The sequence below is a fragment of the Pteropus medius genome, unplaced genomic scaffold (genome assembly GCF_902729225.1).
Source record: "Pteropus medius unplaced genomic scaffold, Ma_sr-lr_union100, whole genome shotgun sequence".
In the NCBI taxonomy this organism is placed as follows: Eukaryota; Metazoa; Chordata; class Mammalia; order Chiroptera; family Pteropodidae; genus Pteropus; species Pteropus medius.
Window position 1 is genome coordinate 12,933,147 of NW_024355990.1, and position 24,263 is coordinate 12,957,409.

Here is a 24,263-nt window from a genome sequence, read left to right on the forward strand (position 1 = left end):
AAAAAACACATACACACACACACACATGCCATGACTAAGAGGGGTTTATCCTGGGAATGCTAAGCTAGTTTAACATCTGGAAGTCACTCAATGTAATCCATCATATTAATGGTTCAAAGCAGAAAAATCACATGATTATATCATTGATGCAGAAAGAGCATTTAACAAAATTCAATATCCATTCATTATAAAAACTAGAAAACCAAGAATAGAGAAAAATTACCTCAACTTGATTGCTTAAAAAATCTACAAAAAACCTGCAGCCAACATCATACTTAGTGGTCCAAGATCGAGTGCTTCTGCCTAAGTTTATCAACAAAGCGAGACCACCCACTCACCACTCTCAGCCACCATCATATTAGAATACTATTCAGTGCATACAGACTGGAAAGGAAGAAATAAACTGTCTATTCTCAGAAGACTCTATTGTCTATTTAAAAATTCAAAGGAATCTACCAAAAACAAATAAACAAAAACAAAAAACATCTCTTAGAACTAAATGAGTTTAGCAAGGTCACAATACAAAGTCAAAAAAATCAATATTTATATATTTTTTATATACTAGTAATATACAGTTAACCAAAATTTTAAAACTACTACTAACAACAGCTTAAAAAAAGGAAATACTTAGGTATAAACACAACAAAACCAATACATCTGTATGCTGGAAACTACAAAATGCTGATGAAAGATATCAAAATGAGGCCTAAATAAATGGAAACACATATCATGTTCATGCACTGGAAAATCTAACATGATAAAGCTTTCAATTCTACTCCAAATGATCTACAGATTTAATACAATTCCAACAAATAGCCACTACCCTGTTTTAATCACACTACCCCGGTACTATAAAGCGACAGTAATCAAGACAGTGTGGTACTGGCAAATAGAAACCAATCAGTGGAACAGAGAGACAGTGCAGAATAGATACAAACAATATGGCTAACTAATTTCTGACAATGGTACAAAAGCAATTCAAAGGAGAAAGGAGTCTTCAACAGTGGTATTGGAACAACTGCATATTCATATACAAAAAACAAACACACATCAACCTTAACCGCACACCTTAAATAAAAAATAACTCAAAAATAGATCCTAAATCTAAATCTATAAAACTATACAGCACTTAGGAAAAAACAAGAGAAATCTTTATGATCTGGGTTAGGCAAAGAGTTTTTAGATATAATAACAAAAGCACAATCCATTAAAAAAAGATAAATTTGACTTCCTTAAAATTTTAAACTTTTGCTCTGCAAAAATCAGTTACAAGATAAACAAAACGAGCAAGTCACATTCCAACAAAGGACCTATATCTAGAATATACAATGGATTCTCAAAACTCAAGAGTAAGAAAACAACCTAATTTAAACATGGGCAAAAGATCTGAACAGACACTTCACCATAGAGGATACATGAAAGGAAAACAAGCACATGAAAAGATATTCAACATCATTAGCCATTAGAGAAATGAAAACTAAAACCACAAAGAGACACCACTACACATTTATTAGAATGATTAAAACTTTTAAAAAATATACTGACAATATTAAGGGTTAGCAAGGATGTGGAACAACTGGAACTTTATACATTGATGGTGGGAATGAAAATGGTACAGCCATTCTGCAAAATAGTTTGGCAGTTTCTTGTAAAGTTAAAGATACACGTACCATATAATCTAGCAATCTCAGCATGACTCTAGAGAAATGAAAACTTACATTCACACAAAAATCTGTACATGATTGTTTACAGTGGTTCTATTCATAATTGCCAAAAACTGGAAACAACTCAAATGTTCTTTAGTGGATGAATAAACAAGCTGTAATATATCCATACAATGGCATACCACTCAGCAATATTGGATGCAACAACTTGGATGAATCTCAAAGGCATTTAAGCAGAATTTAAAAAGCCAGTCTCAAAAAGCCACATATTGTGTTATTCCATTTATATGACATTCTCAAAAAAAAAAAAAAAATACTATAGAGATGGAGAATAAATAGCTCTTTGGGTTCCAGGATTAGGGGTGTGAGAAGGGTGTGACTAGAAAAGGATATAATGTAACCTGTACCATTACGGTACACTAATTGTGGTGACAGCTACCACATCTAAACATGTGTTAAAATGCACAGAACTGTACACACACACACACAGTAAATTTTACTTTAGAGTAAGTTTTTAAAACTTCGACCACCACTACATAATCATGACTTCTAATTCTAGATCTCTTACTTGCCTGTCCTCTGGGCCCTTAACCCATATGTCTAACTTCCCATGGATATCCCATCATCACCTCAAACTTATTATCTCCAAAAATGATTTCATTAAATTTCTCCTCAAATCTCAAATGAATGGCACCCACTATTCACCCAGTCAACTAAGCCAGAAACATGAGTGTTCTTCTTGAGTAAGTTCTGTGAGTTCCTACATGACTAGGACAGTAATTTGAACTACAGCACCCTTATCTCCAGTTGCTATAACTGTATCTAGCACATAGCAAGCACTCAGTAAATATTTATGTTGAGTGAAGGAATGAGTAAATAAGACTACGGCTCCTCCTTTATTTGACCTACACCCAACCCATTAAGTTCTTTCTTGGAATCTCTTTATCTCCACCTCCACCCTCTTAGTTCAGGGCCATGTTATTTCTGACCTGGAGGTTGCTGCAGTCGCTCCTAATGATGACCTGTGTTGTTTTGCCTGCCCACCATCACACTCGCCCCTTTCTGGGAACTGCTCTTTACCAGCCCTCACTCCATCTACTAATTTACTCTCTCCCTCTGCCACAGTTGATTTCTACCAGGGTGGGTACCTAACCCAAGCTGAGATGATCACAAAGCTTACCTAAACCCTAGTCCAAAGGATAAATGATTTGTCCGAGGTGGACACCAGATCTAAGTTAGGCCAGAGTTAACCTGCCCAGGAGTAAACGGATTTAAAAACAAAATAATTGAGTCAGTAACCTCGTCTGGGTGCCTGGACTGTAAGATGTAAAAGTCAAGTGCTGTTGGTAGCTAAATACATATACATGCTATTCTGATAGCAGTCTGTGTAGAACTTAACCCTAACACTTCTCACACTATATTTTAATAGTATTGATTTACTTGCACCACAGTATATAATCTGATAGGGACTGTCTTGTATCTCTAAGTAAACTGTATCCCTCAGTACTTTACCTGGCCCATAGGAGGAGACTGCTATATCATCAGGGATGAAAAGACAGCACAGAGAGAGGAAAGAGATATCTAAATATTATCTAACAGTACTTTAGCCTCAGTGTATGAAGTGATCGTAAGATTAACGGAAGGGAGATTTACTAGTCTAGCCATCAGTCTTCAAATGAAAACAAAGAAGAATAGCAAAATAATATAATATTCTGAGTAAAGAAATGACTGTACTAACCAATTAGACCATGAATATCAGAAGTAATGAAATGAGGCATGAGGTAAAATTTTAGAGCAAAAAGGTACGGCTAAGCAATATTTTGAAAAAATTAATTTTTTTCTTCAGTATTGTCTTTCCTCCACTGAACATCCCCCTTTTCAAGCAGCCAAGTCTTTTGTGGTTATGATGGGAGGTGACAGCGAAAAAGTAGACAAATCTGTCACAAATCTTTCAGTTTGAAAAACATGTCCCCTTTGAGACACAGAAAGGATTCTTACATTAAAAAAAAGTATTCAGGAGAAAGATTAAGAGCAAATCTTCCATCCACTCCCATTCCAGACTAGAAAAGAATACCCCTGGTTGAGAACAATCACAGAAATCTATCTTCTCGGATTATCTACCAGTTTGTTTCCCAGGCAAGGCCTCTCACACAGTAAAATCCTATGGTTCAGGGCCCAGTCCTCAGCTTCACAGGTCAGAAATCAAGTCTTAAAAGATTTCTAAAATGGTTAAGTCTCAAAGAGACTGATTTACACCGTAACAGCTCTATGTCACCCAGAAACTTCATAGCAAAGTATTAGTATTATTGACAAACATAAGGAGGTTCAGTCTTTACTCTTTGGGGACAAATGTGGGCTTGTCCTTCTAACTCCTGGTATTGGGAAAGACTGCTAATTTTAAAAATAAACAAAATTCATAGCTAGGTTAACAAAAGAGTGGCAGACTCAAATGATTGCCTATCCAATCCCTTTTTTCATACTAACAGAACGCTGATTTTATTTTAGGTATTTGCTTCAAGGGAGGCTGATTCTCCTCTAAACCTCAGGAGATGAACCTTAATTAGTTAATGAATCTTAATAACAACAGCTATAATGCCATTAATTGGTTTAAGAAAGATTATGTGCTATAATTTGGCCAATGGGATGTGAGGCGAATGAGAAAGGGGGAAAGCTTGCTTTCAGGAAAGTTTACCTTACTCTTAAAAATGGACACAAGAAACGGCTAGTTGTTCTACCAGCCTTTGAACAATGCTGTGTGTGGATATCAAAGCTGAAGGTATGACAGTCCTCTTACGGTTATATAAGAACAAACCTGAGAACAATAACCAATATACTGAAAATGGCAGAGCAGAAAGATGGAAAGAAACTGAGTCTTTGTTGATGCTGCTGAGCTTTCAGAATTAACTTATCTCTAATCACCTCAGCCATTTTAAATTGGGTCTTTGGTATTCTGACCATTCTAACTGCTACAACAGCAAATAAAACTGACCGCAGAAAATACAGTGTAGGATCTAAACAAATTTAAATTTTAACACAAAATTTTTATTTCCTCTAGAAATTTCCAATTTAATAAATGTGAAGACAGTGGTACTGAGTTTAGATATTAAAATCCTTTTCAAAACCCTGCATTGGCTCCCTTGTGGCTTTAAGGATATAATCCAAACTCTTTAGCAGGGCATACTAAATACTTTATTAACTAGTGAGTAACTGCCCATTTTTTTCAGCAACTTTCTAATTACCCTAGGTTCTAGGAAGAGAGAATTTTTGCAGTTGCTAGAATATACCATATAGTCTCCTATATTCAGCTACTGACAAATGCTACCTTCTCTATGTAGACGCCTAACCAAAGCTCAACTTGGATTCTCTTCTCCCTGCCTATCCTCCAACTGTATTATCATTATTGGTTTAGGAATCTCCTCTATTAGACTCTGAGCTCCCTGTAGCAGAAGAAAGTATATGAGAAGTTTCTGTACCTTCTCCTCAATTTTGCCATGAACCTGAAAGTGCTCTAAAAAATAAAGTCTATTACAAAGAAGTAGAAAGAGGAGGAGGAAAAGGAGGTTGGGAAGACAGGCAGCATTTATATTATCAAGGGCTCTATAAGCTTCGTAAGAAAGTTTGAACTTCATTCTAAGATCTATTGAAATCCATTGTAGGGTTCTAAGATTAGGACTGATATGATCTGATGAAGTTTAAGATAACTCTGGTCATTTACTAAGTCAAAGCACAGGTAGAAGGAGGAAGACTGGTCTGCCAAAGGGAGGGACTCCGCTGATATAAAAAGAAATCAGCAAAATTTTTAACAGCTGTGTGAACTGGCTTGACCGTATAGAACAGGAGTCAGCCAATTTTTGTGTAATGGGCCCGATAGTACATATTTTAGTCTTTATCCCAACTATGGAATTCTGCTCTTCTAGCATGAAAGCAGACAGAGACATGATACAGTAAGCTGTATCATAAAACTTGTAATTTATTTTCAAAGTAAAATTTTATTTACAAATACAAGTGGTAGGCCAGATTTAACCTGCAGGCCACAGTTTGCCAACTCCTGGTATAGGAGGTGAAAGAATCCCAAATTCGAAGATAAGTCTCCCTGCCACCGATTTGCCATAAACTTCTACCAAGTTTGTGGTGGCAACAATCCGGAGGACTAGAAGCTAGACAATAAAGGTGAGCAAAATTTCATAATTAGATAGTACTTAGATCCCAGAGTCCAGCTAAAGGGACTGACATATATTTAGAACAGACATCACCCTAGACGTTTGAAATACATGTAAACTGAGCAAACTAAACTGCAACCTAGCCCCAATCCACTTCAACACTCCATCAAATCCAAGAGATCAGACCTTCATTATAGCTGCCTTACATAGAAAAAGATTTTTACTCTCCAGAAAAAAATATTATTTACTCCAGCCTCTACAATTCTTTTAAACACAATGTCTGGTAAACAACAGGAAAATGTTGGGAAGATTTTAGAAAATGTTATCCATAATCAAAAAGCAAAATAATTAATAATAACTATTATTTTTAACTAATATGTATAAGTTAAGAAAAAAGAGGTTAAAAACAGGAAAAACTGATGCAAAGATTGAAAATGTCAACAGAGAAATGAATATCTTTAAAAGAACTAAGTAAAAACTCTATAACTGAAAAATTTTCTAAATTAAGAATTAACTGGGCTTAAAAGCTAACTGGACACAGCAAAAGTATCAATAAATGTCAAGACAGACTAAAATTAACCAAAAAGAAAAAAAATGATCAAAGAACAAAGAAAAAGAACACAGTTTGAGATATATGAGGGATAATATCAATCTAATATACAAACTAAAGTTCCAAAACACAGAAGAAAAAAAGATAGAAGAAATACTTGATGAAATAATATCTAAGGTTTTCCACAACTGATGAAAGACATCAACACTCAGACTCAAGAAGCACACCAAAATCCAAATAAGATAACAGAAAGAAAATCATACACCTAGGCATATCATAGTCAGATGCTAAAAGTCAAGATGAAAAAAAAATTAAAGCAGGAAGACCAAATTAAATGAATAAATAGTTCATATTACATCCTAAGGAAAAAATAATGAGGATGGATCACTTCCCATCAGAAACAATATGAATCAAAAGATAACAGAATAACATCTTCAGTGTGTTGAAAGAAAATAACTGCCAACCTAGAATTTTATATCAAGGAAAAATATTCTTCAAAAATGAAGACAAAATAAAAACATTATGAGAAAATAAAAGCTAACATAATTAATTGCCAGAAGACCTACACTTTAAGAAATGCAAAGAAAGTTCTGCAGGGTGGAAAAAAATTATCCCAGATAAAACACCATTATGAAAAAAGGAATTAAGACTAGCTTAGAAGAGGTAAATATAAGGGTAAATAATAAAGATACTTAAAAAAATCTTAAAGACTACTTAAAGCAGCAGTAATACAAAGTATTATGAGATATATATTATCTTGAGGGTAAAATATGAGACAACAAAAAAATGGGGACATTATAAGGTCCTTACAATGTTCACATAGTAAAATAAAAATTCAAGTTAAAATATAAAAAGTAAAAGATGTACATTGTAATCCCTTGCATAATCTCTTTTTAAAAATCCCAAGAAGGTATAGTAAAAAGCCAAGAAAACGAAAATGTAATAAAAATATTTGATAAATCCTAAAGAAGACAGGTATGAGGAACATATAAATGCAAAAGAAATAAAGAACAAGACAGGAGACTTAAACCAACTCCTGTCAATTGCTAGTTATATAGTCAATGTAAATGAACTAAATATATCGTTTAAAAATAAATCAGATTAGATTTAACCAGACAAAACTACACAATATTTACAAAAACTATACCTTAAACACAAAATCCAGACGGATTTAAGGCAAAAGCACTGGAAGCTCAACTAAGCAAAAAATTAACATCCAGGAGCTAAAAAATTAGTAAAGTTTACTTTAGGATTGTTGGCTGTACAGTGTCTATCACAAATGAGTGTAGTTATGTTCCAATAAAACTTTATTTGTAAATACAAGTAGCTTGCCTATAGGAGGGAGTTCACCAATCACTGCTTTAAAGAGAAGCAAATGAATAGGTCATATTTCCTAACCACAGTGATTAAACTAGAAAAGGATTAACAACAGCAACAAAAAAATCCCCTGGAAAATTTTAAGCCAATTCAATTCAAAAAGAAAAACACTACAATTACAAATTATGTAAAAAGTTAATAATGAGAATATTGAAAATCACAATTTATGGAATGCAGCAAAAGCTATCATAGGAAAATTCATAATGTAAACGAGAAGAAAAACAAAAATAAAATGAGTAAATCCAAGAACTGGGTCCTTTGAAAAAGCTATAAAACATATAAGCTTCAGACAAAGCTAAGACACGGGAAATATAAAAATATTCCGTATTAGGAGAAACTGAATTGAACTCAAATGAATACATTGTAACTTTATGCAAGTAAATTTTAAAATTTCAATGAAATGGATGATTTTCTAGAAAAATAATTATTCAAGTTGCCTGAAGGAAACCTATTGCTCAATGACAATAAAATAAAAAATGTCAGAAAAACTACACTAAAATCCCCCAAGAAGCCCAAGTCAGCCAGTTTATGTCTGAGTTATACTAAATTTTCAAGGAATAAATAATTTATATGATACATAAAGCACAGTAAAAGATGTAAATCATGACAAATCATCTTGAGAAATTAGCATAACTCTAAAACTACTCTGAAAATATAGGACAAAAATAAAACTGGAAATAGATTTGAAAATGTGAGTGTGAGTGTGACTATCTGATGAGAAGTGCTAGCAGCTGAATTACAGAACTGCTACAAATATCTGAAATATAAACAAAACTAGTCAAATCAGATTTGTTTCAAAATGCAATTTCAAGATTCTTGTCACTTTTTTCACTCTCTAGTCACATTTATTTTTAGGACCCACTGTCTCCTACCACCAAGTAAGAATCCTTATTCCCTCTTGTACAGTCACATTCTGTGACTTCCTCTAATGACTTTTTACCTCAAGTTCCATGACAGCAAGAACAAGTAAATTTCATGAGGAGTAAACATCTCAATAGTCAACCACAAATTGGGCAAATTGATGGGCAGAGAAACAGAAAAAAAAACAGCAGTCACAAAAAATATGACAGGTTTGGGTTTTATTACAAAAGATTTTATAGCTCTATAATAAATAAGAGAAATCCTTAGCTCATTAAATAAGAGTGCATTTTTCTAATCAAATTTGTTAGAACGAGTTAAAGAAGAGGTAAAAATCCTTGAAAAGCTTATGTTGTAATTTCATGGTTTATTAGTGAAATAAAATCTACTGTCCCTGGAAAGAAAAAGATATTTTTACAGTAAAAATATATTTGCATTAAATACAATTGTACAGGTCATTATAGTTTATTATGAACATTTATTCAGAGCAATAAAGATTTTAATTAATTTCAATGCTCGGTGGATCCCCAAACAAACCCACCAGTAAAAAATGTTTCTAACAAAGTGCCCTATTTTCACAGATGAACTGATTTTTGCACATGGGTGGTTAAAGAGAATTTAACTCAAACTCAAATATCAAGCAACCAGTATAATACTGAGTAATAAACACCTGTTGATGGAAACCAAAAGCACACATGATCTGTAAAAGTAATACCTGATATACTGGACTTCATTAATATTAAAAACTTTGTTTCACAAAAGACTCTGTTAAGGAAATAAAAAGACAATCAATAGACTGGGAGAAAATATCTGCAAACCATATATCTGACAAAAACTAGAATATATAAAGAACTCTCAAAACTCAATACACACACACAAACAAAAACAAATAATCAAGATTGTCAAAAGACATGAAGAAATATTTCACCAAAGACAACATACAGATGGCAAATGAACACATGAAAAAATGCTCAAAATCATTTAGCTACTAGAGATATGTGAATTAAAACCATGATACCAATATACACCTATCAAAATAGCTAAAATAAAAATAATGGCAACACTAAATGCTGGCAAGGGTAAGAAGAAATCAGATCATTTATATCTTGCTGATATGAAGGTAAAATGGTATAGCCATGCTGTAAAAGAGATGGCACTTTCTATAAAAACTAAACATGGGACTAAAATTATGTCCTGGAAATTGTACTCCTGGCCATTTACCCCAAAGAAATGAAAACATGTTCACACAGAACCATGTATATTTCCCCGTATGACCAGCAACTCTACTTTTAGATATATTCCCCCAAAAAATTGAAAACAGAGATTGAGATACTTATATGACAATGTTCACAGCAGCATTATTCACAATACCTAAAAAATGGAAATAACTGTCTATCAACAGATGAATGGGTAAACAAAATGTGGCATATACATACAAATGAATATTATTCAGTCATAAAAAGAAATGAAGTTTTGATACATGCTACAATGGGAATGAACTTTGAAAACATTATGTGAGGTGAAATAAGCTAGATACAAAAGGACAAAATAATATGATTGCACTTATGTGAAATATCTAGAAAAGGCAAATTCACAGAACCAGAAGGTAGATTAGAGGTTATCAGGGGCTGGAGGGAGGGGAAATGGGAATTTGCCACCTAATGGTAACGTAAAATTTGGAGAATAGTGATGATGGTTGCACAACACTGTGAATGTAATTAATGCCGCTAATTACACAACTAAAAATGGTTAAAATGGTGAACTTCATGTTATATATATTTTACCACAATAAAAAAACTGTTAAAAATGAGTCTATGGCCTGTGATACCAGTGCAGTGCCTAGCAGAAAAGACCGTTTCAACCATCGACAACACTACATCCCCCACAGAAAATGATTCCTACCTGAGATGAGCTCATAAACAAACCTTATAAAACACATGAGGAAATGATCCACCATGAAAAATCATTAAACATAAAGAATTTATCCTTCCATAGAATTTTAAAGTTATTTTACTCAACTGAAAATGAATCTGCTGCCTTCCTGAATGGAACTGCAATAAATTTATGTATAAATCCAGAAATATATCTTTCTATTTATCCTAGTCTAATATACTCCAATAGGTTTCTTTTCTTTTCTAATTGACTATATTTCCTATGCTGTATTTCATTCACATCACTATTTTGTAACTACCAACTCGTACTTCTTAATCTTTCTACCTTTTCACCCAGCCCTCCAATTCCCCTCCCATCAGGCAACTATCAGTTTTTTCTCTGTATCTATGAGTCTGTTTCTGTTTTGTTTGTTAAATATTTTGTTCTTTAGATTCCACATGAAAGTGAAATCACATGGTATTTGTCTTTCTCTGTCTGACTTATTTCACTTAGTCTCTTAGCATAACACCCTCTAGGTCCATCCACATCATTTCAAATGGTAAGATTTCATTTTTTTTTATGGCCAAGTAATATTCCATTGTATATATGTGTACTACTTCTTCTTTATCCAATCGTCTATTGATGAGCACTTAGGTTGCTTCCATACATTAGCCATTGTATATATCACCGCAATGAACATAGGGGTGCATATATCTTTTCAAATTAGTGTTTTGGTTTACTTCAGATAAATACCCAGAAGTGCAATTGCTGAATCATAAAGTAGTTCTATTTTTTAATTTTTTTTCAGGAACCTCCATACTGTTTTCCATAATGGCTGCACCAATTTGCAATCCCACCAACAGTGCAAAAGGGTTCCCTTTCCTCTACATCCTCACCAACACTTGTTTGTTGATTTATTGATGACAGCCATTCTGACAGGTTCGAGGCGATATCCCATTGTGGTTTTAATTTGCATTTCTCTGATGCTTAGTGACACTGACCATCTTTTCATATGTCTGTATGGTTTCTTGTCCGATTTATTCCTGAGAACTTGATGGTTATCATTGTGAATGTAATTTTTTTCCCATTTATATCTCTAATCAATAAGTACTGGTAGATCTGAAAGTGGCAACCACCATGCCAAATTATCTTATCTCTAGTAGATATTTAGTAGATTCTCTAGAGTTTTCACCTCATTTAAAAATTATAATGACACTGTCCTTTCTTTTCCAATGTTTATACTAGTCATTTTATTTTCTTGTCTTTATTGCATAAACAATTTTGAAAAAGAGTGGTAACAGGAGAAATCTCTACCATGTTTCTATTTTAAGAACTGGCTTCTATATTTCTTTGTTTAGTATGATGTTTTGATGTTGGGTTTGGTGAATAGTCTTTATTATATATAAAGCCCCTTTTTTTTTTTAAATCTTAATAATGTCTTTAATGGCTGCTCAATTTTACAAAATGCTTTTTCTGACTATAATAATACAATAACATGGTTTTTAAATTTTTTCTAACTTAAAAACTTCTGTTCATGTTCTGACATAGAAACATCTTGGTAGTCCTGGAATAAATTCTACTTGTTATAATACATCATCAGCAAAATATTTATATTTAACAATAAGTTTTACTTACTTTGCTCACTTTTCTTTCTGCATCCCTTGTCTTTTTCACACTTATTTTTTATTTTGCTAGGAGACAGCCCTGAGTAATTTTATTTTTCTCCCAACAGCTGTGTTATACTTAAGGTACTTTCTCAGTTCTTGAATACCTAAAATTGACAGTATTTCCTCCCCTCATATTTGAATGATGGTTTACCAAAACAATAATACAATGATACCAAATAATGACATTACTTATATCAAAAAGCATATTTGAACTTTTACTAATTACTTTCATGATTTTAAATAATAAAATTATAACAAGACCAGAAAAATGGTATATATTTAATTTTTAGTAAATACATAAACACATATATGTTCTTTATAATCCATAATTCAAGAGAGTCACACACGTTTTCTTTTTCACAAAACTTAGAAGTACCTAGTCCTACATGCACCAGAAACAATTTTCACATCATAAATCTGAATTAAGTTATAAAATTAAAGTTGATATTCCCATATCCTTAGGGAAGAAACTTTGCCTGAGAAAATTCATTTGATATTCCTTGATATAAAATCAAAATATTGAAATATTTATCTAGTAGCACACACAAAAGTTCAGATCAACTATTTAAAAGATAAATGAGAACAGGCAATTTACCTTTATTACAAATACTTTTCAAACTAAATAGTAAGTTGGTTTCCTAAAACAAACAAAACAAAGCAAATAATTATGTCCGTGACAAATGTCACCTTACTAATCTTAAAAATAAGCCATGAGCCAAGTTAATATAAAGAATGAAGTATACATCCAATTATTCATTAATGCCAAAAAAACCTGTAATGACAAAACACTAATTATGTCATTCCATAAATACATTTTTTCTTTTAATATGCAATTTATTCTTGCTTTGGAATTCTTGCGTTGGAGTATGTTTGAAAAACCATACTGCTTCTCTAGAAACAGGGTTCTACCCATACAGAATATAAATCACTATTTTTATAACTACTCTAACTTACAACTACTCTAAATTATAAACATTTTACAAGAAAAACCACAGAGAAAAATAAATACTAGACTAAGACCCCCCAAAATCATTATTGATATAATTAAATACCTAGTAAATCAAAGGAATTATCTTTAATACTACAGTAGGACCTTGACATGTATGGAGTTAATAATATGATATCTACTAAAGCAGTAGTTACTGAAAAGTCTAGAATACAATAATTTGTAATTTTGCTAAAGCACAAATCTGATGCCTACCTCTAATAAGGACAGAATGTGGAAATGAGTCACTATCAGTACTCAAGTCAAAAAGACTATCCAGCATGTGCATCTTAATATGACTTTATTTAAAGTTTTCTACTAGTTCTCTTTTATGAAGTAATTGTTGTGAAGTGAGAGAAAAATGCAAGTTCTGGTGTCAAAAGTGAACAACTGAAGATGTCTAAGAAAATCATAATCCTAGGCCAGAAAACAAATTTTAGATAAACCATTTCTTTAAATGTCAAATTGGGAGGCAGCTTGGATCCCTGACATATTAAAGTGTGTGTGTACACACATACGCACAACCAAAAAGTAACCAGAAGAGTGGTGTCAATTATTATTTGTCTTATGCCAAAACCAACTGATGTTTGGGGGGACACGATAACTAAATGCAATGTAGTTCTCTGTATTGGATTCTAGAATAGAATAAGGACATTAATGGAAAAACCAATGAAACCCAAATAAAAGTCTGGAGTTTAATTAACAGTAATATACCAATGTTGGTTTCTTAGTTTTAAAAAATGCACTGTAGTAATTTAAGACGTGAAAATTAGGTAAGGAGTAAAAAGGCATTCTCTGTACTATCTTTGGAACTTTTCTGTTAAACTATAACTAACCTAAAATAAAAAGTTTATTTTAAAAAATAACTAGTACAGAAGGAAATAAATAATATTAATAAAAATTAAAAGAAAGAGACAATAGAAAAACATACATTTAGAGTTACCAGACACAGATTTGAAGATAAATATAAATAGACTTACTATGTTCAGGGTGATAAGAGACAAGACTGAGAATATCAGCAAAGACTGGAAACAACAAAAAGAACAAAATGGTATGTACCTGCAGATTGCTTTTAAGTTGTAAGGGGAAAATTAGTATCCATATAGAAGAAAAACTAGACAGCACCTTTATTTGGTCATCAAAATCACTAATGAGTGAAAGATGAACATTGTATGCCTCCAGTTGTGATATCCCAAAAATAAAACAGCATTCATTTATGTAACAGTCAGACCACAGATACATAATCTGAATCTAATCATAAAAAAAAAAATCAAACACACCCCAAATTAGAAGTCTTCTAGGTTTTTTAAAAAAGAGAGCTTTTAATTTTTTGAAAAAGTCAAGAAACACTGAGAAACTGTTGTGAATTAAATGAGAGTAAAAAGATATGATAAGTAATACAATACCTTATCTTAGACTGGATCTTGGAAAGGAAGTGGGTAAATCTTTTAAAGGAAATTACTGACAAAACTTGGAAATCAGAAGGTAGATTGAATAAAAAAGTATTGTATCAATGCTCAACTGTGGTTATGTAAAAGAATTTCCTTGTCCTTAAGAAATATACACTGAAATTTTTAGGAGTAAAAGGGCATGACATATTTTACTCTCAAGAGATTTAAAAAGAGTGAGTGCATGAGAGAGGTTGAAGTGGGGGAGAGAAGCAAAGAGTATGTGTGAGAGAAACTGGTAAAGTAAATGCAGTAAAAAGTAAATAATTTGTGAATCTGTGGAAGGGTAAGTGGAATTCTCTGAACTACCGGTGCAACCTTTTAGTAAGTTTAAAATTATTTCTAAATTTAAAAAAATTAAAGAGGCAAACAGAATTTCTAGAACTGAAATATATAAAAACTAAAATTAAGAACTGAAGATGGTTTCTTAACCATATATACCAATTGTATACCATTATATATCAAATTATATACCAATAAAGAGTTTATTAATGAACTAACTGTAAGCTAGACCAAAAGAAAATATACAGCATAAAGCATATAGAGACAAAAGAATGTAAGAAACACAGATGACATGCATGTGGTCTATCAAATGTATAACTGGAGTCCTACAAAGAAAAGAGAGAAAACGAAAAAAAATAAAATTTGAAGAGATAATGAATAATAGCTTTCCAAAATGATGAAAGACATCAAGCCACAGATTCAAAACACCCTAACATATAAATAAATAGAAGACAACATGGATAAAAAGAAAATCACTCCCATGCACATCAATTAAATCTAGACTAATAACAACGAGAAAAAAGACAGATCACTTTTAGAGAGGCAGTAATTAGGCTGACAGTTGACTTCTCAACAGAAATAATTCAAGAAGCCAGAAGACAGTGAATAGAATATTCAAAAGTGTCGAAAGAAAATAATCGCTAACCCAGATTCTACTCCCAGCAAAAATATTCTGTAAAACAAGAAAAGCAAAATAAAGACATTTGCAGATAACAAAAGCAAAGTGAATTTACCACAAGAAAATCCCAATTAAAGAAAATTATAAAGGGTGTTCTCCAGAGAAAAAGAAAGATTATCCCATCTATAAAATGAAGGATGCAGGAAGGAATGAAAATCAATGAAAAGGTCAAATGTGAGTAAATCTAAATAACTGTGACTACAGAAAACAATAATAATGTCTTATAGAAATTAAAATACACATAGGTGAAAGGAATCTGAGGTTCTTGCATTGTCCAAGAAAAAGGTAAAAGTATCAATTGATATCAAACTTTCATTGATATTTTAATCTTTAAGGTAACCCCTGAAAGAATTATAATAGTCTAAAACTTCCAAGTCAAGAGGGGGAGATATGGAATAACGAAAAATGTTTCGGTCGATCTAAAATAAAGCATGAAAGGAGAGGAAAAAAATCATAGAACAAGCAGGACAACTATAAAGCACACAGTGATATGCTATATATAAACCCAAAGATATCATTATTGAATCAGTATAGAAGAACCAATCCTTAAGAGAAAATACTTGAATGAATAAGTTAAAAAAGAAAACTCAGCAACGTACTATGAACAGCATAACATAAAGAAATGTTTAAAGGAAAAGAATGGAAGAAATAATACCTTGCAAACACTAATTAAAAGAAAGCTGGGATAGCTATCCTAGTATTAGACAAAGTCAAGTTTCAAACAAAAGGCAGTATTAGAAATAAAGAGGGACATTTCATTATAGTAAAACAGTCAACTCACTAGGAAGATATAGCAATTTTAAATTTTAATAGCTCTAACAGGACAGTTTCCAAATTTATAAAGCAAAAACTATCAGGAACTAGAAGAAATAGACAGTTCCACAACCATAGGGTTGGAGATTTAATCTCACCTTTCTCAGTAAATCATTTTTTAAAAAATAAGTGTGGGTATAAAAATATTTGAGAACTACCACTAACAAAACTGACCTACACTGCACCCAATAACTACAGAATCCACATTATTTTCAGGTGCATCCAGAACATTCACCAAAATTGATCATATGCTGAGCTGTAAGGCAAATCTCAATAAATACAAAAAGAATAAAATAATACAGGATAGGTTCTCTGAAAATAGTACAATTAAGCTAAGTTAATTAGATAACTAGGAAATCATCAACTGTTTAGAAATTAACAATTATACTTTAAATACCTATGGGTCAAGAAGAAATCACAAGAGGAGTTAAAAAATATTTTGAAGTGAATGATATGAATATACTACCAATGTAAACTTGTAAAATGAAGAAAAATTAGAAAACTGAAAAGATTAAAAGAATATAATAAATACCTACAGCCCATTAACAGAAAACAACCATTTAGTACGATTCTCTTTAATATTGTTTCCAAAAAGTATTTATATAGCTTTGGCATATTTTAACCTTAAAAACCTAAGAAATACCCCTTGTTTTTAAACAAATGTTTATAAACTTCATTTTAATGACTGTAAAAATCTTTAATTTATATTTCATCTTCTTTACAACCCATTGAGGATGGTTCCTATTTTTATAGTCTCATTCCTCAAAGAGTAAATAGGACTAAAATAATTCCACATGTTAATTCAAAAATTAAATTAAGATGTAGGTTTTTAATAAGTAGTACGCAGAAGCACTCTTCACTCATTTATCAGAAACAGATATGTTTTTTCACATATTTTTCCTTTACCTGACATTACTGATAAGTATTCAAATGTTTCTAACTCTTAAAAAAGAATATGAAAGCCTACAGAAATGTAAATTTTTTTCTAAATTAAATAAACCATATAATGTACAAATACATAAAGTGTTGTAGCATTGATCTAGCTCTCTAAAAGAACTTTTTTCTAAAGTATCACACAGAATAAATGTACCAAAATCACTTACCACTTGATCTATTTTTACGACTTGATTTCCCTCCAGTAAGAAGCATCTTAAGACTATTCCGAAACATGGCTGTGCTGTTCTAGTACTCACAAAACTGCAAAATAAAATGTGAGGAAATACGTTAGAAAACTTAATTTTCTATTCAAAACACTACCAAGAATTAATTTTAAATTCACTATCAGAAATTATGTTTAAAGATTTAGTACAGAAATTTTAACTATATAACAAAAACATTTAATTAACTTAATTAAACATTCAAATATTTCTTTATAAGTATATTATAAAACTTTGAGTACGCTAAGAGATAAAGGTAGATATGACTGAGAGAACACAGAAACAGATAACAGAATTAGGTAGCTATAAGTACAGTCTACCTCTTCATTTGACTCTCCATTTCTTGGACAATTTTCTCATATTCCCAATACACATACCCAAATTTTAAGAGGCTAGCAACTGCATATTTTCCATTGGTTAAGCCAGAATTCCACCTCACATGACTACTGATACAAATGAATCAGTGTCTTTCTTCTTTATGTCCTACTCCTATCAAAGAAAAATCCTTCGAACTGTGCTTTGAATTATGTCCTCTCTCACCTTCTCAAGGACTTTTATCCAAAAATCATCTTCTTTCTCTCTCTCGTACAACTTTAATTTTTTTTCTCTTTACTGAATCATTCCAATCATAGCATAAACATGTTAGTATGCCCTAGCCAAAATCAAATAAGCAAGCACCTCTCTTTATTCCCACATGGTCTAATTACTACTCCTATGTACTCGCTCCTCACAAAAAAATTTCTCAAAAGTGTTGTCAGTACTTAGTGCCTCCAGCAGAGTGAACAGAGCAAACGTGAACTAGATCAGAGTTTAATAGAAAACATCCAAACCAAACCACAGAGAAAGGCTGAAAATATAGAAGAGTATAAGAGGCATATGAATTCCACTGAAAGGGTCTAATATACATATCACTGAAATCCCAGAAGGAGGAGAAAGAAAATAAGAAAGAAGCATCTGAAGTGATAACAACCAAAAGTTTTCTAACATTAATGAGAGACATACAGCCATATCTTTAAACAGCTAGAGGAAAAAATAAACACATTTAAAGAAGCAACAATCTATAGACTGAGATAATTTTCAATAGAAACAATGAATAGCAGAAAACAGTAGGATGACTTCTTAAAAATTCTGAAAGAAAATAGATGCCAATCGAGAAATCTATTCACAGCTAAAAATGTTTGAAAAATAAAAATAAAATAAAGGCGATTTCAGAAAAATAAAAAATAAAATTTTATCAGTAAAAGAAATACAAAAAGGGAGTTCTTCAAACAGAGGAAAATGATATTAGGGAAAAAAATGTAGAAACGCAAAAAGAAAGAGCTATAGAAAAGGTTAATATGTTGGTACATACAAACAATGACTGTAAAAAATATTACTAGCTTGTTAAGTTTAAAATATATGTAGATTTAAAATGTGTGAAACACTAACCAAAAAGGCAGAAGTGGGTAAATGGAGTTAAAGTTTCTAAGATATCTACATTGTGCAGGAAGTGGCAGAAGTAATAATTTACATTAGACTGAAAAAACTCAAAATTCATGTAGTAATTTCTAGGATAGCCAATAAAAGCTAACTGAGGTGAGAAAAAGAATAATTAAAATATTTTATTGAGCCAAAGAAGGTGAGAATAGTACATGGGGATAAAATATAAAGCAAATAGTAAAATGTTAGCTTTAAACTCATATTATATCTGTAATTATGTTAAATACTTGCTCCTCTAAAAGGCTACTGATGGACACTTATGGAAAGACTACTTACGGAAAAATTGAATATAAAATGATTGGAAAAGATATACCATGCAAAAACCAATTAAAGGAAGCTGGCATAAATATGCCAATATCAGACAAAGTAGACTTAAGGCAATAAGCATTTCTAAAGATAAGGAAAGACTTCATAATAATTAAAAAGTCCTACCAACAAGAGGATACCATAATTCTAAATATGAACAGACCCAATGACAAAGCTTAAAAATATATAAAGCAAAAATATAAAGACTAATAGATGATACCGACAAATCTAAAATCACATAGAAGACTAACACACCTTTGTCACTTGCTACAAGATAAGCAGACAAAAAAAATTTACTAAGGTATATAAGATTTGAAATACATAATTAACCAACTAAACTTGATAAATATATATAGCATGCTCTTTCATATAGAAATAGAATACGCAAACGATACACAAAACACATATCAAACAGACCATATGCTGAGTCATAAAGCAAGTCTCAACAAATTTCAAACACTTTAGTCTTTGAGAGTATATTGTCTGGCTACAATGCAATTAAGCTAGATGTGAATAATTTTTAAAAATCGATAAAATCCCCTACCATTTAAAAATTAAGTGTTGCACTTCAAAATAACACAAGAGTCAAAAAGAGTAAATAAATCACAATGGAAATATTAAAGTATTTGCAATGAATGATAATGAAAATATGACTGATGGAAATATATAGGATGGAACTAAAGCAATGCTTGTAAATAAATAAATATCTAATACATGTATTAGAAGGATGAAAATATCTAAGCTTCTACTTCAAAAGTTCAAAAACGAACATCAAATCAAATATAAAGAAGTCAGAAGGAAAGAAAGAGTAAAGAGTAAAAATGAAAACAATATAAAACATTCAAGATAAATAAAATCATCAAAGCCAAACACTGCATTTCTGAAAAGCAGTAAAATAAACCCTTAACAAAGCTGATCAAGAAAAAAAGAGACATTAATAATATCAGGAATGAAATAGGAGACATCATTTCAGATAGTAAAGGCTTTTTAAAAATATAAAGATATTATTAACAACTTTACACTAAATTTAATACTTTATATAAAACATTCTTTGAAAAATATAATTTACCAAAACGCTATAAAATAGTTATCAAAACTCCTTCCACAAAGAAAACTACAGGGCTAGATTATTTCACTCGTGAAGAATACCAAACATTTAAAGAACAAATAACACAAATCTTAAAAAATTCTTTAAGAAAACATAAGTAATGCTTCTCAGCACATTTTATGAAGGCAGTATAATCTTTATCCCAAAACCTAACAAAGATTACAAGAAAAAAAAACTACAAACCACATACCTCATGAACATAAGACTCAAAAATCCTTAATAAAAGATAATGAAAACTACAAAAGGTTGCTACAAAAACATTAAAGATGACCTATAAGTGGTGATATACCACATTCATAGACTGGAAGGTTCAATATTGTTAAAATGCCAATTCTCTCTATATTGTTCTAAAGAGATAATGCAATCTCAAATTCCAGCAGGCATTTTTTTTTTTTTTTTTGTAGAAATGGAGAGGTTAATTTTAAAATGCAGAGAAATGCAAAGAGGCTAGAACATCCAAAGCAATCTTGGAAACTAATGAAAAAGTTGGAGCACTTACACAACCTCAATTACTCTAAAGCTCCAGTAATCATGGCAATATGTTACTGGCAAAAGTATCATCAAGTAGATCAACGGAACAGAATAGGTAGTCTAATCACAGACCTACACTTACATCATTTGTTTTCAACAAAGTCATTAATGGGTAAAATCTTTTCAACAAATAGTGGTAGAATAAATAGATATTCATTTTTAAAAAATCTTGATCTGTATCTCACACTATACATGAAAATTAATTCAAAATAAATCATCAAAAATCACATAAATGCTAAAACCATAACGCTTTTAGGAGAAAACAAAGGAGAATGTCTTTATTACTTAGAGATAGACAAGGATTCTTAGAACACATAAAGTAATAACCATCCATGGAAAAGCTGATATATTTGGGCTCCATTAAAATGTTTTAAAAATCTGCTCATTAAAAATAACATTAAGAAAATGAATAGGCAAATCAAACTGGGAGAAACTGTTCGCAAAATATACATCTAACACAGAACTGTTATCCAAGATAATTGAAGAACATCTGTAATTCAATATTAAAGAGACACACATTTTTTAATGAGTAAAAGATCTGAATAGACATTTTTTAAAAGAAGATATATGAATGACCAACAGACATATTAAAAGGGCTGAGTATTATTCGTCGTTGGAGAAATACACATTACAATGAGCTACCACTATACTCCCAAGAGAAGAGCTAACTTTTAAAAGCCCAACAATATCAAATATTGACCAGTATAGAAAGCAAATGAAACTCTTAATACATTGTTTTAGGAGTATAATGGTACAACTGCTTTGGAAACAAGTCTAGCTGCTTATTATAAAACTATGCATGACACCACCCCTTACATATTTACCCAGGAGGACAAATTAAAATTCATGTGCATAAAAACACCAGTACAGCAATTTTCATAGCAGATTTATTCATACTAGCTAAAAAGTAGCCCAGGTGTCCATCAACAGGACAATGGATAAACTGTGAGATTTTCATATAGTAGAATACTACTCAATAAAAAGATATGAACATTCATATATTCGACAACACAGATAAATCTCAAAATATGCTGAGTGAAAGAACATTACATAAAAGTATATGCAGTTATCTATGGTAGAATAAAATCAGAATGTCTGTCTCTGAATGGGAGGTGTGAGGATTAACTGAGAAGGCATGAGGAAACTTTCCAAGATGATGGTCACACTCTGTATCTTGAGGGAGCTTGGGATACACAGATGTATGTGTCAAAACTCAGCAAATGTTCTCATCAGAGTTATGCATCACATTGCATATAAATTTTACCTCAAAAGAATAAAGTAAACAAATACTGAATTATATTTAATGATATTCATGTTTAACTACTGAGAAGAAGGTATACTGATGTCTCCAATTACTTTGAAATGCATCAAAAATAAGAGGAAATAAAAATGGAGAAATGGGAATGTAAATATGAAATAAAGCATTTATAGCAAAATGTTAACAGTAGATTCTAAGTAGTGGGTACACATGTGTTACTGTAAAAATATGTTAAATTTCTGTATGTTTGAAATTTTTTATTTAAGGTAAAAACACACTCCCACAAAGGATTTCGACAACACATTCTACCAGCATTTAAGGAAGAAATAATGCCAATCTTATACAAATTGTTCCAGAGAGTAGAAAAACAGGGAACAGTTCCAAACTTGTTTTCTAAAGACAGCGTAAGTTTGGTAACAAAAGACAGCAAAGTTATTACAAGAAATAAATATTACAGACTTCTCTGTTGACACAGATGCAAAAATCCTTAGTAAAATGTTGGCAAAAATAAAATCTACCAATATATTGATCAGGATCAAGTGGGAGTTTAATCTAGAAATATAAAAATGATTTAACACATGAAAATCAATATAATTTACCACATTAACAAGAGAAATAAATCATATTATCAATACATATAGCAAAAGCAACTGATATCAACACTCATTCATGATTTTTTAAAAAAACTTGTACAAAACTAGAAATAAAAGAGAATTCCTTAATATTATAAAAGTGTAGCTTTAAAAAAAAACAATAGCAAACATCATATTTAAAGGTGAATGAAAATATTCCCCTGAGATTGAAGAATGTGACCACTTATTATCACCACTTGCCCTAAATATGGTCCTGGAGGTCTTAGCAGGTAGAAAAAGGTAAGAACATGAAATAGAAATTATAAAGAATGGGAAGAAAGAAATAAAAATGTCACTTTTGTAGACAATATAATTATTTACTTAGAAAATTTCTTATAAAAGAATTTTAAACTAATAGAATTAAGAAGAGACTTTATCAAGGTTACTAGATATAATGTAAAACATAAAGATATAAGGTGAACATCATAAAATAACTTATCCTTTTTATCAGTGAAGATAAACACGGTGACGAATCGTAAAAAATATATTTCAAACATTCATGATTCATTTTATATATTTGTCTTGAGAACTAGTCTTAGTTTTAGTTTCCCTGATATTACTTTTTGAGACTGAGAAGAAATTCTAAGTTTAATGAGTATTTAACTTTACTAATATTTGAAAGACTTGAAAAATTGTGTTATATGTAAAGATATATATGAAATATACTTTGTTTTAACATATATCATAAATTTATCTTTTTATTGAGATATAATTGACAAATATATTAATTTCATATGTGTAACAAAATGATCGATATACATATTGCAAAATAATCATAATAAGGCTAATTAACATCTGTCACCATACGGTTACAGAATTTTTTCCTTATGAGAACTTTTAAGATTTACTCTTACCATGAAATTTAAATAGTAAATCTTATAACTCTTCAACTTGTATTTTCTAAGAGAATAAACTATTTTCTTATATAACAGATTCTCTATGTGTACACGTGAGAAAATATATATGTAAAATGTTTTACATATATGATCTCATTTAGTCTTTAAAAATACTCCCTTAAGATGAGTTGTACTTGCTTCATTTTATAGAGGAAACTGAGGTAAAGAATAGTTAGCATGCCCACAATTAAAGATCTAATAAATATTTAAGGCTGTATTTGAAACTATGCTCTAGATCCTCTTACTCAGTGCCTACTCTTAAATAAGAAACACTTAATAAATCTGTTTAAAACATTAACTGAAACTATGAAATTTCTAAATCTAATAACCCAAATTAAAAGTTTCAGAGGTATTATTTCACTTGGTTCTTATTTTTAAAATATGTATAATTCTTATTATTTGTGTGTCTTTGTGGCACTATCACATACTAGTGTGATAGTGCCACAAAGTATCCATATCACATACTAGTGATAGTGCCACAAAGACACACAAATAATAAGAATAAAAACACTATCACATCTAGTGAGTTTTAAAAAACAAA

General features: G+C 31.1%; 1 protein-coding gene across 6 annotated transcripts in view; it reads right to left on the bottom strand.

Moving 5' to 3' along the window:
- Positions 1-24,263, bottom strand: part of TANC2 (tetratricopeptide repeat, ankyrin repeat and coiled-coil containing 2) — a 296,707-nt gene that overhangs the window by 233,260 nt on the left and 39,184 nt on the right. For all 6 annotated transcript variants that reach the window (XM_039859913.1, XM_039859912.1, XM_039859911.1 and 3 more), the window contains exon 2: positions 17,459-17,552. In XM_039859913.1, the coding sequence (XP_039715847.1) occupies positions 17,459-17,525 (67 nt within the window). In that variant the 5' untranslated portion in view covers positions 17,526-17,552. The remainder of the gene's footprint in view (positions 1-17,458; positions 17,553-24,263) is intronic.